General features: G+C 37.4%; 1 protein-coding gene across 2 annotated transcripts in view; it reads right to left on the bottom strand.

Annotated features, from left to right (window-relative positions):
* msraa (methionine sulfoxide reductase Aa) overlaps positions 1 to 25,171 on the bottom strand; it is a 69,049-nt gene that overhangs the window by 9,128 nt on the left and 34,750 nt on the right. For both annotated transcript variants that reach the window (XM_079888230.1, XM_079888231.1), the window contains 4 exons: positions 23,392 to 23,460; positions 21,652 to 21,771; positions 14,997 to 15,101; positions 12,663 to 12,769 (listed from right to left, as the gene is read on the bottom strand). In XM_079888230.1, the coding sequence (XP_079744356.1) occupies positions 12,663 to 12,769; positions 14,997 to 15,101; positions 21,652 to 21,771; positions 23,392 to 23,460 (401 nt within the window). The remainder of the gene's footprint in view (positions 1 to 12,662; positions 12,770 to 14,996; positions 15,102 to 21,651; positions 21,772 to 23,391; positions 23,461 to 25,171) is intronic.

Genomic DNA, 25,171 nt, shown 5'->3' with positions numbered 1-25,171 from the left:
AAATCACAGAAAACGTTGAATGCTTTGACATATAATGGGTGGGAATCATATAGTGAGGTAAAAAAAAGTTATTCAACCAAGTCAATTTAGTCTTTAATTCCTGTATTTATTAAAATAAAGAACACATTGCTCACATTATATTTAATGAATCTAAACAGACTCGTGTTGTTTTAGTATCATTTAGATACTATTCTAGCTCTATTCTAGAGTTTTTATATATTAATATTTTTATAATGTATCTTTTTTTCTTTAAAATATGTCTATATATTTTTTATTAGTTTCAGTTTTAGTTATTTTAGGATATAAAATTAAACTAGGCCTAAATGAAGTTTAAATTTAATTAATTTTGTATATTTTATTTTATTTCAGTTAACGTTGTGGGCAGTTTCACTTGATGGTCACTCAATTTATAATAATTATGATAAGAAGAACTTTATTTTATATAGCGTTTTTGAAAGTGATATATATATATATATAGCATATCCTATAGATATAGCATATCCTATAGGATATTCCATCCTATAGAAAAAATAAATCATAATATAGAAATTAAATAAATAAATAAAATGTCTTTTTTTTATCATTTCATGAAAATATATATATGTAACTTATGGCTGTTATGTTGTTACGTTTCTGGTCTCCGGTCTACTAATCCACATCATCTTTTATTTCTTTCCACATGTATATGCAATTTTACCAACACTATCATTATAATTATAAGAGTTAATGTTTTAACCAATGGATTTCCACGGAAAATAAAGCTCACCATTGTGGAAGTCAAGCATTGATCTCAGTCTTTTTAGTGAATATTCGCAGATGACGTGCAGCTTTAGACAGCCTGAAAACAGTTACGATGCGTCATGTGTGGACACAGCATACTTTTTTTTTTCTTTAGCAGGGCTTGTCTGTAAGATAGATCTACTTCAATCAGCAGACACAAAGAGAGAAAGCGACACTGGCTGGATGAGTGTTTCTCTCTGCGTGTCAGTTCTATCTTTTATTCATTTGTCCACTTATTCAATCAGATCTTCATTATGCCACATGCCTCCCGTGGTCAGGGGTCACTTTAACTCCAGGGACCATGCGGTTCACCCCACCCATGAGTGATGCTCAAGTCATGCGGCTTCAGAAAGGGGGTCGTAAGCCTACAGGGACCCAGAGTCCTCCAGAACAAAGAAGCTAGACAAACACGATCCGCAGACAAACGCACAGGGCCAGATTCAAATGACCTCATGCACAGCCTGTTTAGTTCAAAGTATAAAGACAAAGACCTTTAGATTCACTTTGAGGGACACAGTGATGGATGATGTCAGTTCGTTTAACTGGAAAGACAATCCATGATAAAATGAAAACTGTAATGACCCTTATTTTGGTTCTGCATGAACTCAATTGAAGTTTATATTTTATATGAATCTCAGAATGCAAAAAGGATTTATAAAAGAATAAATACAACAAAAAAATTATGCAATTAAAATTAGGACATCAAACAAAAGCATTTGAGACATGAGGCCCTGCGCTCCGGATGCTAAAATATCTCTGAATCCCTCAAAATTGCATGAGTGAAATGATTACGGAGTCATCTCTGAAACATGTAGTGGAGTAGGTGGTGTAGTGCTGAGCTGTTTGGTGACATGTTTCTGTGTTTTGTTTGCACGCTGCTAAATGCATAAAATTCAGACTAATTAATTTGCGTGTCAGACAGAGCAGTCATTAGGTATGCAAATACCTGCATGTCCTGGTTAAGGGAAAAAATGTGAGAGTCAGAGATAAGGAGCCTATTTTTTTTTTTTTTTGGTGGAGCAATTTCATTCTGCAGAAGGATAACTGTAAAATTAGAGAGCAGGAAAAAGCTGTGTGTCATAAAGCTAGCATCGCATTAGCAAGAGGAATATTTGAGGCAAAGATTAAACACTTTTAAAGGTGACACACAAAAATTACCAAGTGAACTTTTATCCTTTAAAGGGTTATGCTGTTATCTTTTACAGTGGAAAATAAAGGCATAAATCTCTAACAAAACATCATGCAACTCTTTTTTATGGTGACCATAAGAGAATTAAAAAAAAATCAAGAAATGCACCATATAGTGGTACACAATATGCCCAATAAACCATACTTAAAATGTATTTTCAATGACAAAATAAGCAGTGTTATAAAGAATACGCAACTAATTTTTAAGGTTAAACGTTAAAAGAGTTTGGGCTAAGAGTGCGCGTCTGTGTTTTTGTGTGATTGTGCAGGGTTTGCCCTTGAGATCAGGGACTGTGTCTTTGAGAACGCATCCGCTGGCACTGAGAATGGCATGGCTGGTGAGGAAGGTGGCACCGCTCATTTCCTGGCAGCTCGTCACTTCTGTCCATAATGATGTTTAGGGCTATGTGCTCGCCGGTGCCAAAAATCTGTTCTATACCATTTGTTGAGGTCTCTTGAGGATATCATCATGAAGGAAAACGAAACCTGGATTGTCTGCAGCCGCTAGAAGTACGACAAGGGGAGGAAATGGGACGGGAGGATCAGTGGTCAGATGGTAAGCAGGGAAAGCGAACCAATAAAGACAGCCAGCTTTCTGATCTGGAAACAGTAGTTCTGGTGGGCATAAATCTGCTCTGATGCTTTGGGTTTGTGGGGGTTTAATTATGCTTCAGATGACACAGACGTAAATAATCATATAGTTTCTCTGGTCGTTTTAGAATCTTTATGAGATGCAATGTGTCAAACTATGAAGTGTGAAATACAGCACGAGACGAGAAGAGAAGAGACCATCAGATGAGATGAGACTATATGATACGAGACAAGGCGAGATGAGTCCTAACGAGAAGACATCATCAGATGAGATGAGACGAGACGATACAATACGAGACGAGATGTGACGAGAAGACATCATCAAATGAAATGAGATGAGACGAGACGAAACCATACAATACGAGACATGACGAGAAGACATCATAAGATAAGATAAGATGATATAATACAAGATGTGACGAGAAGACATCATGAGATGAGATTGAGATGATACGATACGAGATGTGACGAGAAGACATCAGATGAAATGAAATGAGACTAGACGAAACAATACAATACGAGACATGACGAGAAGACATCATGAGATGAGACTGAGACAATACAATATGAGACATGACGAGAAGACATCATGAGATGAGATGATACAAGATGTGACGAGAAGACATCATGAGATGAGACTGAGACAATACAATACGAGACATGACGAGAAGACATCATGAGATGAGATGATACAAGATGTGACGAGAAGACATCATGAGATGAGACTGAGACAATACAATACGAGACATGACGAGAAGACATCATGAGATGAGATGATACAAGATGTGACGAGAAGACATCATGAGATGAGATTGAGATGATACGATACAAGATGTGACGAGAAGACATCATCAGATGAAATGAGATGAGACAAGACGAAACAATACGAGACATGACGAGAAGACATCATGAGATGAGACGATGCAAGATGTGACGAGAAGACATCATAAGATGAGACGATACAAGATGTGACGAGAAGACATAAGATGAGATTGAGACGATACGAGATGTGACGAGAAGACATCATGAGATGAGATTGAGAAGATACGATACGAGATGTGACGAGAAGATATCATCAGATGAAATAAGATGAGACAAGATGAAACAATACAATACAAGACATGAAGAGAAGACATCATGAGATGAGACGATACAAGATGTGACGAGAAGACATCATGAGATGAGACTGAGACAATACAATACGAGACATGACGAGAAGACATCATGAGATGAGATTGAGACGATACGATACGTGACGAGAAGACATCATCAGATGAAATGAGATGAGACAAGATGAAACAATACAATACAAGACATGAAGAGAAGACATCATGAAATGAGATGAGACAAGATGAAACAATACAATACAAGACATGAAGAGAAGACATCATGAGATGAGACGATACAAGATGTGACGAGAAGACATCATCAGATGAAATGAGATGAGACAAGATGAAACAATACAATACAAGACATGAAGAGAAGACATCATGAGATGAGACGATGCAAGATGTGACGAGAAGACATCATGAGATGAGATTGAGACGATACAAGATGTGACGAGAAGACATCATCAGATGAGACTGAGACGATACAATACGAGATGTGATGAGAAGACATCATGAGATGAGACTGAGACGATACGATACGAGATGTGACGAGAAGATATCATCAGATGAAATGAGATGAGACAAGACGAAACAATACAATACAAGACATGAAGAGAAGACATCATGAGATGAGATGATACGATACAAGATGGGACGAGAAGACATCATGAGATGAGATTGAGACGATACGAGACATGACGAGAAGACATCATCAGATGAGACGAGACGAGACGAGACGAATAAAGAGATACAATACGATACGTGACGAGAAGAGATTAGGTGAGACGAGGTGAGATGAGACGAGATTTGATGAGAAGACATCATCAGATGAGACGAGATGATACGAGACAAGACATGACGAGAAGACAAGAAAAAACAAAGAGAAAAGCGATGGCAAACCGGGCGATTCCAAAATAAAATAAAAGAGATTCAACGACTCGCCAAGAAGGCAACAAATGAAAATGGTTAGAGAAGAGAAAGTGTGAGACAAGAACAGATAAAATAAAACCAATAAAATCAGATGAGATGAGACAAGCCCAGAATAAACGAGAAGAGAAAATTACAATGGTCAGCCGCAAGGAGCAGGAGCGAGGGCCGTGATGAGGAGCAGAGAGCGACACATTGAGGAAGGCAGGACGCAGGAAGCAAGAGCAGCAAAGAAAGTTCAGTTTGTTACTAAAGCAATTTGAAGACAGATTTGGCCGGCAGATGGTTGGCAGCGCTGTGTTTGTTAAACCAACTGGTCGGGTACATTAGGATGTCGGGGAGCAGCATGCATTGAGTCTCCATTTAGAACAGCCACACATGGGGGAGGGGAAGAGGGGGTGCCGGCCTGGCAAGCTGGTCAGGAAATAACGGGAGCGGTCGCAGAGCGGCCGGGGGAAAAGCTAATTAGCCCACGCATGGCCCGCAGTCTCACACACACAGACACACACTCTATAATGAGACTCAGGTATGTTTGACACCTCACACAGATAGAGAGACCTAGAAAATACTGATCCAATCACCTCGGCCCCCTTCCACATCCGATTTATTCCTGTCAATCTACTGCAGTCTGATCTGGCCCAGCGTTTCTCTCGCTCGATGTGTTTCTTTTGCTTTCTCTGTCTGTTCATGTATTCGTCAAAAACATTGGCATGGGACCCTTGATGGCAAAATATAGTGGCATCGGCAAGCCTGTGTTATTATCGTTAACAAAAAAATTTAATTATGAAACATGTTGGCAACAAACTGAAAAAAGTTTAAGATAAAGCACTAAATTTAATAACTGGAAAATAAAAATGAACTAAAACTAAAACTGAAATAAATTAACTGTAAAAATTTAAAACGCATAAAAAATTTAAATGTAAACTGAGAATATAAAAATGAAAGCTAATTCAAAATATTAATAAAAACTATAATAGTGCATACTACTAAAATAACACTGTGACAAACTAGCGAACTGTGTGAAATTCTAAAGCACAGTTGTATATATGTCTACAATATAATATGTTTATTTGACTCAAATAAACAATAAAAATGCTACCTATCATAAAGAAAACCAATTTTTACCGAACTGTTACCGAACATCAGATGCTGCCCACACACAACAAAATTGAGAAAACAGCAAGCATTTTTAAATAAAGCATAAGAAAAGCATCTGATCATAGCAACATGGATATGTTTGCACAAGCTCTGCAATTCGGCACTCTAGTTAAGTCACGTCACGTTTATTTATATAGCACTTCATACAATAGATTGCTTAAAATTAATCAGCTTTACCATATTAAACATGAAAAACAGTGCCTCGTTTCATCAGAAGTACAACTTCATTTTTTACTATAAAGCAGTGTGTCTCCAGTATGTTCATGTTTTCACTAGCAGACGTCTGACATCGACGGAGCCTCCGCGCACACCTACTTATTACGCAATCGCCACGGTCCAATAGTAGTACAAAGGTGTTTACCAGATGTAGGAAATTTTTTCGCTGTTTCGAACTCCCAAAACAAACTCCAAGCAAAATTCGTTTAGACTTGATTTTATTCGAAATGACGTCACATCAGTTAGTTCATTGATTTCGCTTCAAGTATATTGGAGCCTTTATGGTGCTTTTTGGGAGCTTGGCAGCCTCGATCTTTTTTACATTATATTGAAAAGAGTGGTTGAAGTATTCTTAAAAAATCCACCTTTTGTGTTCCCTGGAGCACACAAGTTTGGAATGACATGAGGGTGAGTAAATAATGACAGAATTTTTATTTTTTGGGTGGACTGTTCCTTTAAAAATCAATTAGCCGTCCTTGGAAGGCCACATAATGAAAGTAGAAAATCGCCACAAACACCCACTTCCGATACACCTCCTCCCTCGTAATTACAGCCCACACATTATCCATGGGAGACTGGTGGTGAAGGTGCGACTGGGCTTTTACTGTGCTAGCGTGTAATAGAGTGAGGCTGCAGTCGCTAATTAAGGCCATTGTGATTTCTTGCAGACATTGATGGGGAGCTGTAATTGGTGGAGTGCAGTCAATCTCCTGGATTTTGCTCAGGGCGCACGGAGACTAGGTAAACCACAGATGTGGAGACCTCGGAGGGGAAAAACCTGTCTTTTGTTAGACCTTAATTGAGATGCTAATAGATGGGAACATGCCACACCAAGTTCTTGAGACGTGAGGACAGAGAGAAGGAGAGAGGGTGAGAGAGAGTAAATGAGCACAAAGTCAGGGGGTGGATGGATGGAGCTCTACCCCCTGTAGATAGGACACAGTGCCCCCTTGTGGTTACTTATACCAGCATTGTAGCTAGCATTATGATGCAACCATCTCTGCCAATTAACAGCCCATAAACGAAACAGGAAGGGTAAAGCCGGAATATTCAATATCGAACAATCTCGCTGTGATCGATAAGAGCAAATGTCCTTCATTTAAACCCTGAGTGATCCTCGCTCTCTGCAGTAATATGGTCTGCTCTTGGCGCAAAGTGCTGTTAGCTTATTACATTCATGTTTTGCCTTGAGAATCAGCCAAAAGATGATCTGAACAAGGACGCTAGGGTAGGTCAGTGGGGTAAAAGTATGTTGATGTTGGTGTCGGCTAAAATGAGGGCAGATGGATTTGGTGGCATGCTGCAGTCTATGTGCATATGTAAAAAATGTGACTGTAATACAAGGCTATTTGTAGATCTGCTAAGCTAAGTAGGAAAAAAACTTGTGTTCTCATTTTGGCACTGGTCTATTATTAATATTCTTCGCTTTGAACTTTTTATCCCTATGGTGAAACTCAATGAACACTGCATGCGTGAAGGGTCTGTGGCTAATTGCATTTTGTGTAATTATGGGATGGATGGAATTGATGGTTGCTTAGCAACTAGCGGGTTAAATTCACAATATTCAAAAATGTCAGCCGCACTACACCATTTGAGCTAAAGACTTTAAATATTACACAAGAGTCACTCTTCTCATGGGGAACAAATCTGCCCCAAGGACATACATTTCTGCATGAAATATTCTGTTAGAACTGTATATTTTAAAATCATCTTCTTATGAAGCACTCGTCATCTTTGGACATGGTTTTTGAAAAATGCAAATAAAACCATTAATGCAACTCCACAGACTTCAAGAAAACTCAAGAAACTGGTCTTAACATCATATCAGTATTAGATGAAAGTCGCCCACACATAATACTCTATCTAAAATATAATACATAATACATAGTCTCTATCAGGTATAAAAAAAGTGATTTTTTTTAACCTGATGTCAATAAGTCCATTTCATATAGCCTACTTCTTTACACCTAAACGCTTCTGCTAATTGCTACTTGCAGCTGTATTTTATTGATTGTTTTTGGTGGAATCCAAAATGGCCGTCAAGTTCAAGACTAAAAATAGCTTAACTTAATGTGTAAAATTGTACACTGTGCCAAGTCTCCATCTGCACACACTATGAAGTCCTTACTGGAGTGATGGAAAACATTCAATAAAGAACGACAATTTTTCTCCTCAGGCAACATGCTAAAACCTTAAGAAGCTAATGTCACAAGTGGGTCGCTCTATTAAACGGCTGCCTTTTCCAGTTAGAGGAGATTTTTACATTTCTGCATGAACATTCCCTCATGCAGTAAAGTGTTAGTGATTTGGATTTTGTGCAAAATTAAAACATTTTTTAAGATATGTTGGGATATAATTATGCCTTCAGAAAGGTAACAGGGTTAACAGTTTTAGTTTGATTTGACATTACAACCCATGTGCCACCACAACATGCTTTTTAGAAATAGAATAAATAATGATATTTATACAAATATCCACTTTTCACAAATAAAATGTATAATTAGATAGATAGATTTTCGATCAAATAAAAGCAGCCTTGATGAGAATAAGAGACATCTTTCAAAAACATTCAAAAATCTTACCGACCCAAAACATTTAAATTGTATTAACACAGTAAAAGCTGATGTTAGCTATTTCTTGTTAAGGTAATGTTACACTGAGTGAAAACCAGCACGGTTGCCCCACAACAGATACAGTTACCCTCCAAATTCCCAACATCCCCCACACTAACACCAGGCGCTATAATCCTAAAAAAGCCACCCACAGCTTTCATTCCACCCTTGCAGACAAGATTTATGGTGACATCAAATCTTCCCTTACACAACACAGACGGGCCACCAACCCAAGATCTGAGTCCCTCATCTACAGCGTCCCAACCAAACCAACACCCCCCCCAACGCCCCCAGGTCTTCCTGATTTCTCCCTCTCCTGTCCCTCACTCATAATGGACCCAGCTGCCAGTCAGACCAGGCTTTATTAACCCCTTGTCTTCTGACACTCATTTCATTGTGGCTAGGGGTCAACAGCTGATTAGAACACCGGTGAGGCGGCACTCTACAGACGACCTTCGACCCCCGGCAGCCTCTCCGTTTGGGCAGCGGGCCAATAGGAGGCAGCGCGGCCTCCCTTGTTGCCATGGAGACAGGGCCTGCCGAAGCGCAGATGGCTCAGCAGGGGGTGGAGTGGGTGGAGAGAGAAAGACAGGAGACAATGGAGGATGGAGTGAATAAGTGAGAGAGAGAAAGGGGAAATGCAGTTAGCAGGATGGCCGGTAGAAGGAGCGTATGAGTCTGCAGGTGTCTCAGAAAAGGAACACAATGAGAAATGCAGAGCCTTGTGCAGCTAAAAGCTTCTTTGACAGCATGCAGCGTTCATAAACTCCTGTCTTATTCATCTGACGAGCTAAAAGAGAGCCTCTCCTGTGGGAAACACTTGATTTAACCCTCGTGCATGTTCTGTTGAGATTGCCTTTACTGGCTATTTGTTCAGAGTGGTTTATGTCTAAACATAACATGCTTGATAGTAATTGAAATTAACTACTTTTTTCCACTCAAACAGACTACTAGAAATGTCACTGTTAACCATTTTAGTAGTGTTGTTTCTTTTTGGGGTCATTGCAAAAAAATACAATAAAGCAAATCCAATTTAACAATGACAGGACTGTACTTTTACAAAAAAAAATTTGTTTTGTTTTTTGTAGTTAATAAAAAGGCTTTTTGAACATGCTAAACAGAACATGAGGGTTAATAAGTGATCCACCATTAAAACGCAACATTACAGTATCTTACAGTAAATTCGGATGTCTTAAATGACCACTCTGCTGCAAAATCCCTTTTCTGTGAACATGCATTCAACCGTGCAACATGCCAACCTGAAAACACTCCATTTTCCAAGGACAAAAAAACATACAAGTTCTCTTCATAGCCTATTTTTATGAAACAGAAGGATTTTAGAGGGTTATAGAGTGACTCTCATTTCCACTCACTAATAAAACCCTTGACCATGAAATTTCAGGACGAGAAAACAAAGCAATTAACATTGGAAGATTCTCTAAGTAAAAAAGGCTGCTCTGTCTGAGTAAAGTTACAAAAGGCTTTTACAAAACAGAATAAAAACATTAAGGCCATCATCATTTTATTGTGAAAATTCGTCCGCTAGCAAATATAGTTTAATAGGTGACCTCTATGGGATAAAGCGCTACAACCAATTAGCATTTACGAACAAAGTTGTTTTTTGCGATTTTGAAAGTAGGAAACTGAACAGAAAGTCAGATGCCAATGGTGCAGGCCATTGGGTGTCATCATCAGCTGGAGCCAGCGCTCCATGAAAAAACAAATCGCACCCTTATGCTTTTCCCACTTGGAGGCCTGCGTCCCCTATTCTCATCCCCAGGGTCCCAATACTACAGCTGCTGTCTGTAAGAATGACTGTGTGTGTTAGAAAAGAGAGACATTTCCTTCATTCGGTCACTTCAGTGGGCAGGACTCAACAGTAATGATGGTCTGATTTTCAGCCATTTTTCTATAAAAACTTTTTTTTTTTTTAAATACACATCATAAGAATCATGTAGGCTGTTTATCACTCTTTACTCATGCCATGTACGCTCAATTTTGAACAAGCACTGAATATCCAATACCTTTTCCTGTGATTTGGTATATCTCAGCAACAGCATACAGTATATAAACTGTGTATTTAAAATACATTTTATTACATAAAAATGCATATATAGAATGTATATTACTTTGCAAATAAAACATTACAATAATGCTTTACAAGAAAATATTTCAGTCTTTCTACAATGTGTTACTTGCCATTTCTTTGTCAATATTTGTGAATTTTCATCTCCAAATGAAAGATCTCCAAATCATTAAATAGTGTCACTATTCCGTAAGAAAACTTCTTAATATGCCTTTAAGATAAGCATTTTTGATTATGAACAGTGAGGACTTGTTCATATGTGAGTGTGACTGTGGACATCAGTGTCCAGTGAGATCCATCCTTCCTCAGGAATTAGTTGCTGAGATACCAAATGTACCATATCACAGGAAAAGATATTGGATATTGTGTTCAGGATTTGTTCAAAATGGAGTGCTCAGCAAGAGCGAAGAGTGACTGCGCTGTTCATTTGGGCTCTTTTGATGTAGAAAAGAGAGACTGCAGAAACCTTTGGTATCAGCACAAAGGCAGCTGAGATCTGATGTGATGTGTGAAGAGAGCAAGAGAGAACACTGGGATGATGAGACAGTCAAGGTTATCTCGTCAATATTCAAATGCGTCTAACATGACAACGTCCGTAATGTGTCCGAGCGTGAATACTGGCTCGCTGCTAATTTCATTTCAGACAGTGAACTGATCTGAGGGAATGAGAAGGAAAACGGCCCAAAAAACGAAGTATGATCATACACAAGGGGAAGGGGGAGGGAGAAGGGTTTTGAAGGAAGAAAATGAGACTACAGGGGTACGGTAGGGAAGATTAGAGCTTGCAAGAACCACAGTCAGTTCCTCTGCTTCTATTGTTCCAACAGGCTTCGCTTCGACGGAAAGGGTGGGGTTGTTAGCGTGAACCACATGCAGGTTTGTAATGCATTGCACCACCGAGACCAAGAAACCTCAATTTTCGGCTCGACGACAGAGCCGTTCTGCAATTAGAGAAAAATATATGCATAATGCAGATGGCAGCATTCGCACTCAACGCCGAAAGGCTTTGAACCTCCTCATGCACGGATTTGAAGTCTCCTTTCTCCAAGCTGTCTAACAAGACAAAGAGAATTACTATTTCATGTATTATACTTCCCTGCTTTGCAGAAAACCTGTTTCATCTGTTACGGATTCACAGGTTATCAAACAGTGCAAGAAACGTTGAGGGATGTAATCCTCAACACCTGTCCCTCCTTACCATCCACTTGGGGACCAGGGATGTTAACATTCCATTAGATGAGGGTAACATCGATATGAGCAGCTTTTGTTTTCTATAGCAGTGGTTCTCCAGACCTGGGACGCAGGTCTGTTCTGATAGGGTCGCGGACAGAAGCGAAATACAATACTAAGCCTGTTGCCTAAAAATGCCATGTGAAAGTGAAGAAATTAACACTATCACATATTAATATTCCAATACTCAAGAACAACAACAAAAATATTTAATAATATATATAATATATTAAAAATATAATTAATAAAGATGTATTTACTATTATTAAATGCAATTGAAGAGTGCTGAGATCCTAAAAACAATACCGTCAATAATATTTTCAAGATAGACAAACTGTATTTTGATAGATAAATATTCCTCCAGATATTAAAACAAAAATACTCCAGTCTTTAGTAGTCTTCAGAAATCATTCTATTATGCTGATTTGCTACTCAAGAAACATTATTAGTGATGTTGAAAACACTTGTGCCACTATATATAGATTTGACATTGGACAAGTGCCAAAATTGTCCTTGAAATGTTATATATATATATATATATATATATATATATATATATATATATATATATATATATATATATATATATATATAATTTCAAGGACAATTTTGGCACTTGTCCAATGTCAAATCTGGATCCTGAAGCTAAACTAGTTGAGAACCACTGATCCACAAACGTTTGTGTTACCGTAAAGATCACCCAAGGGTTGTAGTGGGGTCTTCATAAAGGGAGGGGAGAAATGGGAAAAGGTTGTAGAGGGATACCTTCTGATATTCGTCCTTGGAGCGCAATGCCTCGGCGAGTTGTTCCTGTGTGTATGCGTAGATGGTTGATCGATAGGTCGTTCCAACATCGTTGCCCTGGCGCATTCCTATAAAAAAAAAGCCAGTGTCAGTGCTAAAAACAAGGGGACTGAGGATCTGTTCACAACACAAATGTACATTGTAATTTGTGTTACAAATGTAAATTTTAATTTTTGGGTGAACTACTCCTTTATCTAGTCAGTGATTACAGTTTATATATAAATAGGGATAAATATCTTACAAAAATGAATCGCTTCGCTTCAGAAGGCCTTCATTAACCCCTGGAGCAGTTTGGATTACTTTTATGATGGATGAATGCGCTTTTTTGGCCTCACTCTCATTACAAAGCTTGGAAGAGCCAGGCTATTTTTTATATAACTCCGATTGTGTTTGGCTGAAAGAAGAAGGTTATATACGCCTAGAATGGCTTGAGGGTGAGTAAATTATGGGATCATTTTCATTTTGGGTGAACTAACCCTTTAAATGTAGACACCTGAGAACTAAAGTAAGCCATGTATCCCTGATGTAATCATGCAGTGCAGCCACTCAGTACATCTTCTGTGGGTCCAAATTTAGCATCTATTAGTACTTTAGTCTCTTGGGAAACAAACTCCCAATCAACCAGATATGAAATCTTGGAGATGGTGCAATTTTTAATTAAAGCTCTGTTCTATCTGTTCTTGATCCAGATATGACTTCATAGATTTATAGCTGATTCTACAGCTGCGTCCTGAACAGATATTTTTGTTGGATGTGAAGAGTGCATTAATCATGCTGAAGAAACTGTACTGTGACTATTAATGGTGTCCGTTATAGCTGTAAACCCATTTTTTTAATTACTTAGTGTTTCTATAAGGTTTTTTAGCAAGATTTTTATGTTCTTTAAAACAGAAGTTAAGCAAAACCATGATTTCACTGTGAACATATATAAGAACGAGATGAGTGTTAGTAATCACCGCAGACACAATCAGGACATTATACAGGCCATCTCGATGAGTCTGAATGTGATTGGATGGCCGAGACACTTTAATCTCCGATTTGAATTCGCTGTTCATGATTGCAGCCACTCAAACTGTTGCCTCTCTTCTTTGTGAATTCATGAGCCTCTCGCACCTCACACACCACTGGAACTTAAGACTGTATTAAGTTAAAGAGCTGTTCTTTTTACAGGTTTTTAAATGGCTCTTTGTTCTTAGCTTTTCTTAAATTAACACTGTGCTAAACAAAAATGACTGTGTACTGGGTTTCAACTAATAATTGCCCTGATTCAAATGGCACACTTCATGTGGACTTGTGGTCTTGTGGACTTACAATGGCTGCCGCGTTCGCTTCCCAGTTAAGTCAACGAGACTGTAGGGAGTCCTATTTGTCATTTTAGGTTTCAGAAGGGTGCTCGCAAGCGCCCTCTTTGCGGCCGATATGTGCCCTGGATGCGCACTTTTGCCAAGCCCACAGCAAACTTCTACCTGACAGTCAAATTGGCATTACACCACGAAAGTCTGGACTCACAGGACTCACTGTCCATTTGGGACAGAGCCAATGAACTAAATATAATCTTAAAGAGATAGTTCACCCCAAAATGAAAGTCTGTCATCATTTACTCACCCTCATGTTTTTCTTTTTTTCTTCTTCTGTGGAACACAAAAGGAAACCCATGTTTTGGCTGCTCTTTTCCATTCAATACAAGTGAATATAGACAGAGGCTTTTGAGCTCCCAAAATAACAAATAAATAAAGTATCAAAAACGTTGTCCATGTGACTCATTGTCTTTGTTCAAAGTGTTCTGATGCCATTAAATTGCTGGATGTGAAGAACAGACTACAGTTTATTTTAACAATGCTACGTATCCCATATGGCTAAATCAATCTTTTTAAGAATATATAAAAAAGGCCAAAAATATAGTTAATATAGATAATTCTAATAATAAACATACATTTTCAATAAGTTTTAGTTTTTACATTTCCTCATATCTTTTTGGCCATTTTTGTATTTTTTCATTGCAATACAATTTTTTTCCCAAAATGTGTTTTAAGATTTCTTTAATATCCTCACAAAGCTACCATAAGACTTTAGAGGACTTGGAATATAATACTCAAAGTCATATGGCCTACTTGGTGCTTTTTGTTCACTGCATGGGGGAAAAAAACAGCAAGAACATTCTTTGTGTTCCACATAAGAAAGAAAGTCATACAGGTTTAGAATGACAAGAGGGTGAGTAAATGATGACAGAATTTTCAGTTTTGAAAAGCAAACTATCCCATTAAGATATTATTTTGTGATAGAATGACATGTTACCTTGTGTAGGATTGTGGCTTTCCCAGAATACCTTGAGCAACTGTGCAAAGTTGATTTTCTCAGGCTCATAGACCACGCGAACCACCTCTGAGTGCCCTGTTTTACCTGCGTGAGGAAGAAGAGCAGAGGTGCCTGTGTAAACATCATTGCCGAAGAGTCACAGTGCACACACACACACACACTCGGGTTAAACAGAGGTGGTCCAGGGTCCCATTCCAGTGAGGTCATCAAGGGTCACTGATCTTGGATTGACTGGCCGCGTCTCCAGCGGTAGGGTCAGTCCTCCATATTGATTAACTTTATGTGTCTTTTGACCCTGTCATAAAAATACAAGGGCAGTCGATCTACCTGTGCTCAGTGCATCAGCTGGGTGCTTTTCAATAAGCTGAAAAAGAAATACAACCTGAAGGAGAACCCATGAAAAACGTATAAAAGAAGAGAGCTTCCTCTAGAAGGACTCGTAAAAGGACTCGTTCTTTGAAATGACTCTTTGCGGGTTAGCAAGCTTGGAGGAGAAGCATAGAGGAGCATCAAACAAACACAAGCACAAAACATTATGTACTCAACCTGATGATTATGCTCTCTTTAAGGCTGGATTTAAACAACAGCACAGCCATTAGAAACAATCGAAAGGGAAGACAAGAAGTTGGTCAGACTGAGATGAAAGTGAGGATTGCAGATGTCTTTCCTTTTCCGACGTCTTTAAAACAACCACTGAGCAAAACTGCAAGGTGTTTTGTTGTTAGTATTATCCTACAGAAGCCATCTAAGTTTTATCAAAGTATTAAGACAATTGTGGGGACAAGTGGGGGGGTTCACTGCACCAGCTGATAGTGTTTATTTCCACTAAGCATTGTTCTGTCTGCATTGTTTAACAGCCTAATTCACTAAAAAAATAACTAAAGGGCAAAAGGCATTTGATATGAATACAGTTCGGTGCTACTTTAGTGCTTTGTTTAAGTGGATTGTGAGGCATCAGTAAATACAATTCAGGTTCTGAATATATATATATATATATATATATTATATATATATATATATATATATATATATATATATATATATATATCTCTTACTGACCGATTCTTTTAAATAAATGAAATTCGTTTTTTCTGTGTGTGTGTCTGTGTTTACATTAATTTCAGTGCATAAATACACTTCCAAAAACAGGATTCATATTATTGTCTAGCTATTTTTATGACTATGTCTATATACTATATTCGCACTATGAGCAACATGTTGCAAATTAATCAGGGAACATGAAACCGCTGTGACTAGAACCCCAAAACTGAAAAACCAAGGTCCTAATTCCATATCTCCCATCATTAATTTATTACCAAAGAAGTCTGCTTAATAATCTCTGTTCAGTCTTATGGGGGGCCTTCCTCTACGTTATCACCAGTAAATCTATATTGCTTTGATATTAAAAAAGTAATAAAGGACTAACCTGTGGGGTTATTTTCATTACCAGGCAAGACGACAGAGGGGTAGTAACATTATCAGAGCTGAGATATGGAAAACTAAAGCCGTGCCATTGGCCATACACCCAGGGCCGTCGCTTCAATTCACGCCCATACACTCAGCATTGTAATAATACATTTAGCAAGCCGGCTCGTCGCAATGTTCCCAGTTGTCCCTCTCTGATGACGGCCCTGCATATACCCTGAATTAAACACAGGACCAAGTTGAAAGGTATTAAATCACTTTTGTTGTCTGGGAACTACATTAACTTCAAAGAACAATGCCATGGATTCGCTAACACCAGGGTTATTATCGTTAACTAAACTAAAACTATGAAAAACATTTCCGTTAATTGACTTAAAGCAGAAATAAAATAAAAATATTAGTTGAAAAACTTAATTAGAAATGTTGCCTTTTAATAAAATTGCACTATCAGTGCTCAGTCCCAAACTAAAACTAAAACTGAACTAAAAATAAATTCAACTTAAATAGCAATGAAATATTAATTAAATAGAAAAAAATATTACAGACAAAATCACATAACAAAATGACTAAAAATATAACTATAATTAACATAAAAGATAAAACATAAAAAATAAAAGCTACTTCAAAATATTAATATATCTAAATTAAAGTAAAAAACTAAAACAACACTGGCGTACACACTCGACATAAAATCAAATATAGCTTTAATTTTAACATGAAATAAAATAAACAGAAAAGGAACTGTATTTTTTTTTTTACACGCGCACACACACACACACACACACACATATATTATCGTTGTTGTTTTCCTTTCCTTTTTCCTTCATTCACAGTATTCATACACACAATAAGCCAGTCTTAAAAAAAAAAAAAAAAAAAAAAAAAAAAAAAAAAAGGATACATATGTGTGTATATACGGATATATATTGGAATCCTAGATACATTTCCAAAATGTTGTTAAAGGTTGGGTCAAGAATGAGTATTCGGTAGCACTTTACTTGAAGCCTTTATATAGAATGCATTTTAAAAGTATTTTTAATGCATTAATTGTGCTTTGTAATGCACCTTATAATGCATTGTATGGCTCATGAATAACTGTAACCACAGTTACAATAGATTATATTACTTATTTTACGCCTTTTAGAATGTGTAATGCATTAAAACATATGACAATCAACCAATTTCAGATGGAACAAATAATCTGCAAATATTATTTAGCATTTTAACTTTGGTTACAATTATTTATAAAAATAAATAATGCATTATAATGTACATTATGAATACCTACATAATGCATTATAAAGGCTTTCAGTAAAGCAGATGGTTTGTATGTCTTTGAATTAGATGTGTCAAGGTCAAATGATCATTGTCCCAATTCAATATAAACCATGCAATTCCCTATTAAAGGGCAAGCAAACTTTTATTTTCTCACCAAAGTAAGGTTTACAGTACTTGCATTAGGCACTTATTAATTTGGATACTGCAGTTGCATCTTCTCTGGCCATCCATCTATAATCTTTTTTTAGATAGAGAAATACACGTGAGCAGTACAAAATGACTGCCACAGCAAAAGAAAGCTACATTTCTGCACTCGTTGTAACCTTTTGACAGTGTGTTATGCAAATGTTCGTAGATTCAGCGATAAGACAATGGTGTTCTAATGGAGGCATAAGAGCCGGCAGCATTATCCTCCAACTGCGTTATGCATGTTGGCTTATGGAAGAGTAATGAACCCATTGAACCTGTTCCTAACACTTCCCACTCCTCTCTTTACATTCATCCCTCCCTCCCTCTCGATTTCTATTCCTCTCCCTCTGCTCAGCTTTCTTCTCTTCTTCATTTCCTCTTTGAAGCATCTTGCCTATTTTTCTTCCCATCTCCCAGCTCCAATCCTTTTTCTCAACCCCCATTTTTTTTGGGTGAAATCCCCTCGCCCACCCCCTCTCCGGGCTGTGCCGTTCTAGACACGGTGAAGGTCAACCACAGGCGGCCATATCTGCTGCAGCTTGAGAATAGCATACATTCAAAGCAAAGGTACAGCTGTGATGCAAGTATAGGTGTCAAGGGAAGTGCCTTTTACAGACTATCAATACAAGTGGGAGCAGTCAAAACTACAATCCACTGAAATTCAGAGATAATGGTTATGTGTGATACTGAAAAGGCACAAGCACACCATCCTCTCATGATCTCTCTTTGTGCAGCTCTGATTCTGTTTCAAAAAATGGTTGAAAAGAGAGACTACGGGCTGCTTCAGTTTTAAGGGTCATTCTATGAAACTGGTGCCTTTTCCAGTTTATGAGGTGAATTTTAAAGTATTTTCGTAAGATCTGAAACAATCTATTAAATAAATCATTTGTTTAACTGATATACTGATATATATATATATATATGCTGTTCTTTTGAACTTTCTATTCAAAGAATTCTGAAAAGATAAAAAAAAAGCATTGAAAAAACCCAAATGCAAATCAGCATATTAGAATGATTTCTGTCGGATCATGTGACACTGGAGCCTGGATAACCTGATAATGACTGCTGAAAATTCAGCTTTTGACATCACAGGAATATATATATATATTAACTTCAAGAAAAGCTGCAAGCTGACATCAACTATAGAGGTTTTTGTTTTGTTTTTTGTTTTTCACATCTTTATGTGAAGGGGGCAAATATCACCCGCTTTGTAGAATGACCCATAAGATGCTATTTTCTATGATTGCTTGCATTGGTGGCTTTATCTTTAGTGCATGTTTCTGCTTGGCGGACATGTCTGTACCCTTTAATCCCCTGTTGACACAAGCTCTTGTGCAGACAGGACTGAGATTAACACAGAAAGAGAGAGAGAACGATTGAGTGCGTAGACAAAGCGAGAGAGCATTTAAGGATCATGGCATGTCCCCTCCCCCTCAGATGCATAAGTTAAATCCTGTGTATGATTCTATCGTACAGCTACAAAACCTAGTAGGCTGCCTATATTTTAAGACATCAAGGCAGACTCCCGAATGCACTGGGGGGGGGGGGGCTAAAGCAGAAGGACTGGAGATATACATAATTTTTTTTTTAAATTATCAAGTTTAATAAAATGCTTAAAAGTAGACTACTAATGTTTTGATATAACAGTTATCTATTTTTATAGATTTAAAAATTAATTCCTGTAATTTATTCCTGCGAAGCTTCATTTTCAGCAGTCTTCATTGAACCTGTTCCTACTACTAGACTATAATTCAGAGCCCTATTTGTATGGTACTCTGCCTATGTAGTGCATTTAGTCACTTATGAGGTTTCATTTAGTTAAGATGCTGCCTTAGAAGGTAGATGCCTATGTAGGCAGTGAGGCAGCTCACTAGGTCTTGAAAAAGATTTTATAGAAAGAAATGAAGCTATGCATTTGCAAGTCATATCTAAGAGCACAATATAAACACCAGCCTTATCTTTCCATTTCTTCTAAAATCCTGTTACTTGTTTCAAAAGGATGTCAGCATTCAAACCCTGTGGAGGAGCACAGAGTGTTACCAACCATTTCAGCACCAGCATTCATTTCAGCACCAGCCAATGGACAGCTCCCCCTGCGTTTTCAGCACCCCACGCCGTATATACCAGTTGTAGCGATGGACCACCTGCTGAATCATCACGCCCGGCTTTAAAACAGCTTTGATTCTCAAAATGTACAGTTTCTAAGTAAAAGAGGGAATTTAAATATAAATGCCCTGCAGTGAGATGCATGTTTGTGTCTAAACTTCATAGTAAGGAATGGCTGTGCATACTCTGCGAGAGACCATTAAAGCAAATTTACTCGATAGGAGATCACTGTGACTGAACACAGGGAAAGCTCGGGAGATCAAAGCCCCTCGTCATGCTTTTCTAGGCTGAGGAAAACTACCAGAGTAAGTTTGAGCTGAGAAAATCATCTGCTAAATGCAATGGACTCAGACTCAGAATGTAGAATTAATTTCATTCAGTTTATTTTTCAAAAGCAATAATTTGTGCTTTTTTTTTGGAAAATGAAATGGTAGCAATCTTGTGTGTTTATTTAAAAAAATTGTGCTCTTTGTACGCTACTGTTTAAATGTTTGTGATCTGTAAGATTGTTTCATGTTTTGAAAGAGGTCTCTTATGCTCACCTTGCCTGCATTTATTTGATCAGAATACAGTACAGTTAAGGAATGTTATTACATTTTAATATAATTTTTCTGTTTTAATATATTCTAAAATAAATCCAGACAGTAATCTATTCCTTTGATGGCAAAGCTGAATTTGCAGCAGTCTTCAGCGTCAGAAATCATTGTAATATGCTCATTTGGTGCTCAAGAATAATTTCTTATTATTATCAGACATTATCACAGTTTATTATTATTTTGTTCTTATTATTATATTATTATTTTGTGGAAACTGTGATTTTCTTTGGAATTATTTGATGAATAGTTAAAAGTACAGCATTTATTTGAAATAATTTTTTTTGTAACCATGTAAAAGTCCTTTTTACTGTCACTTTTGACAATTTAATGCATCCTTGTCGAGTGACTGAGTGTATAAAAAATAAAATAGGATTACTGCATTCCTATTCTGTTTGCCCGTCTTGTTTTTTGAGGGAAAAGCCTAATATTCTAAATTCCAAATCCTTTACGATAAGGAAGGGGAGGCTTGGACCTAAATACTACTACTACTACCACTACTACTACTACTACTACTACTACTACTACTACTACTACTACTAATAATAATAATAATAATAATAATAATAATAATAATAATAATAATAATAGGCCAACAGCTGGCACAGCTAAGGCAAACCCAGCCATGTCAAAAACACCCATCTTGATTACTGCATTGAAGCAGAAGCTTCATGGTGATTTTTGGACGGGCAAAGCTCGACAGTATGACCATGCGTTGTTTTGAATTGGTATATTAGCCAGTTACTGGATTACTGCTATATGAGCAAGTGTTATCATTTTAAGTATAAGCATATATGAATGCCATCTGGATGCTTACAGATGTTACGAAAAAGAACACGACTATAATTACAGTGCAAATTCTGATTTCTGCTCTTCAATTAGTGAATTTCTCATAGATATTTTACAGTCATTCCAACTCATTCAACACCAACACAGTTCATGTATAATTTGTGATACTCAAATTGTGCACACATTCTTTATGTGGCTGGAGCTCCACAGACAATAAGTGACTGACAGCTTGGAAATGGTAATCAGAGACATACCTGTGCACACCTCCTCATAGGTCGCGTTTGGGGTGTAACCACCAGAGTAGCCCACTTGAGTGGAATAGACCCCCTTTTGCTTCCAGAATTTCCTCTCCGCTCCCCAGAAACAGCCCATACCTGTGTTAAAAACATAAAAGAAAAAATAAATATTCCTAATATATAGCCATAGACAATAACTGAGACAACAAAACATCCTATTTCTATTATTGCCAGAAATTAAAAAGCTAGTATTGATTCTGAGAACATTTATGGATTTTATGGACACTTTTAAAATGCATTCAAAGTATACATTTCATGCATTCCATGGAAAATCAAACACATGACTTTGGGTTGCTAGCACCATGTTCAATTGTTCAAAAAACACCACCATGAAAGGAACAGAAAAGTAGTCCAAATGACTTTCCTTTCCTCAATAAAGCTATCATACAGCTTCAAAAGACATGGAATTTAGTGCATATGGAGTCATATGGACTACTTTTATAATACTTTTAGGATGCTTTTAAGATTTTTCAGCTTTGGAGCTTGACAAAAAAAAATCCTTTATAGAAAATTTCAGGTTTGAAGAGACATAAGAGTGACTAAATAATGACAGAATTTTAATTTGGGGGCGAACTATCCCGTTAAAATGACATTTAGATTCTTCAGTGTATAAAAGTTTTTTACTGTATGTTTGATCAAATAAATGCATCCTTGGTGTGCATAAGAGGCTTCTTTCAAAAACATTAAAAAAAACCTCTTTTTTCTCTTTGCCTTGTGTTTTTGTGTTCTGCTGGGAACGAGCCTCCTCTAGCACCTTCCCACTGGTGTTAAATCAGGTCCTTTTTTTCTATTCAAAGCTCTATATTTTAGCTATGAATTTACAATCCCATAAAACTAAAGACTCCTCCATCACGCATTTACTCGGGGCCAATAAAAACATATCAACCACCATAAAACTAACACCCGCTGTAAGCATTTATTACCAAATAATACTATAACAGTAAATATAAATTAGAGGGTAACTATAGTATATCGTTATCTACTGCAACATCCCACGGGTGGAAAGTAATTCAATTGTTGAAAAAAAAAAAAAGAAAACGTACACGACTGTCGGCTTGACCAGATTTCTCTGATTCACAAGCTGCTGTGGAGAAGCGAGCATAAGGCGTATGATAGAGAATCTAGAATCTGGAGCTCAATTACGCCGGCCCAGAGGGACACCCGAACGCTAAGACTATAAGATGACGCTTTCACATGGGGGACGTCAATGTTCGGTAAATGAGGGTGAGCGCTGTGCGTGCCGTCTAGCAGGAAGAAAAGCACATTTTCATGGAGTCAAAGGTACCTGAGTTACCCTTCATCGCTCTCAGCGGGGGGGTTGTGATTTGCAAAAGCCGCATACATACTTTGAATGTTATTTTATTTGTATTCAAGACCCTGTGATAAAACAGCCATTTAATTCCTGTCTGCCATGATGAATTACACAGTTTGAGGCCTAAATAAAGAAAAAAGGGAGGCTGAACAAATGCATTTATTAAAGAGATCCTAATCAGCAGTCTGCAATTAATCGGCACACCCCTCCCCTTTATTTTCCTCATCATTTTGCAGTTTTGGTTTTGCACTTCTTCAAGGGGATGAGGGGGTGCATGAGGGGACTAATTACCTTCCACCGCCGGTTGTCTACCCCCACGCCGCGATCACACACACACAAACACACTCACATCTCCGCACACATATCTCACAGCTCGGATCACTTACCGAATAAGACCATCTGTAGTCCCTCTGGGAACGGTGGCACTGTCCTGTTACCATTCACGTCGTGCTTAGCTGCAGGACACAGGGGAAACAATGGAGAGAATGCCCTTATAAATCAACACAATGTCAACAGGACTTCATAATGTGCTCTTCCCGACGAAAAAGCACCACAACTCACTGTAGGGAAGAAACTCCCAGGAGGATAGCGGCTCTATTCCCTATGCAGCTCATTAAGTTCAACCCATAAGTTTTGGCTTTATTCCTTTATCTTTTACTTTAAGAGCACCAGGAAGATAGGAAAGGACATAGGGAAGGTTAAAGGAGGGGAGGGGAAACAACACCTGGCCGGATTAATGTATGTCAATGCGATGTTTTAACATGTGACAGGGATACAGATGGGCCAAGGCATGGAAAACCGTTGCGTGGATTAGAATAAATAGAGGTTACTGAGTTCAACATCTGGGCGCAGCCATGCCGGAGCTTCTACATGCACGTACTGTATGAGTATGTTGCCATGGAAGCAGGGCATGCCAATACAGCCATGACTGATGGCAGACCTACATTGCATTTCACTGAAACTCAGTTACGGCCACACTAATCCTGAACGTCAACCACTTTTAATTAGGGGAAAGCTTCAAATGTAAAGTTAATTATGCTGCAAAGAATTAGGAAATTGATAAATAAATTAATAAATGTTAAGTCCATTATTAACATTTTTTTCTGTTAAATTAAATAAATAAAGTTAAACAAACAAATAAATAAATGTCTGTTCAGTACATAGACTCCTTTATTAAATAAATAAATAAATAAAATGCTCCATGGGTTGAACATTTATATAAATAAATAAACAAATAACTAAATAAATTAAATTAAATAAAAGTTCAGTCCATTGTTGGTTCATTTTTGTGTTTAATAAATAATAAATACATGTTCAGTCCATTATTGGCATTTTTTTTCTGTTAAATAAAAACGAAAAAAAAATCCATTATTGGCTATTTTTTCTGTTAAATAAAAATAAATAAATAAATGTTCAGTCCATTGTTGCCTCTATTTTCTTTCATTTCAAAGTCATATCTATAAAATGTGTTTGCATGCAAGGTCGGCGGTGTGTTTCACAAGGGGCTTGCTGAAATGTGGCTGTGTTAAATGAAGATAAAAAAAATATATACCAATTGGTGGTGAAACAGAGTGCAAATCTTCTTTTGGGACAGTAAACCTTTCCATTTTAAGATTAAAATGGCACTCGAACAATACAGTGAAAAGAAAGGCTTTCTGTGGAGGCCACAGCTCTAATCTAATCTGTGTAAGTGGACTGAAGAGAAGCATTAGAACAGACTTCATTAAATCACTTTTACATTCAGACTCTCTGTGCTGATCTGTTTCAACCGCTCAACACTCTCTTACAGCGTATAGTAAATTGAGCAAAAATTCCATGTAGTCTATTCATTCAATATCAATCAATATAAAAAGAGAGAACAGCGGCTAGAAAAATAAGAATTGTTTCACTCTAAAATGAAATGTCTATTATCATTTACTCACCCTTGTGGCATTTCAAAACTGTATAACTTTAACTATTTCTGTAGAACACAAAAGTAGATTTTTTTTGTAGAAAAAATATCCTGGTTGCTCTTTTTCAAAATAATGACAATGAATCAAAGGACACAAAAACACCATAAAAGTATCATTAAAGTGGTCCATGTAACTCTTGCACTATGTATCAGCTGACTAATATGAGAAGCAAATCAGTCCATTTCATCCAAATCATTGGAAGATCCACACAAAT

This window comes from Squalius cephalus (assembly GCF_949319135.1).
Source record: "Squalius cephalus genome assembly, chromosome: 12".
NCBI lineage: Eukaryota > Metazoa > Chordata > Actinopteri > Cypriniformes > Leuciscidae > Squalius > Squalius cephalus.
Note: the sequence above shows the minus strand (reverse complement) of the source record. Positions and strands in the feature narration are given on the sequence as shown.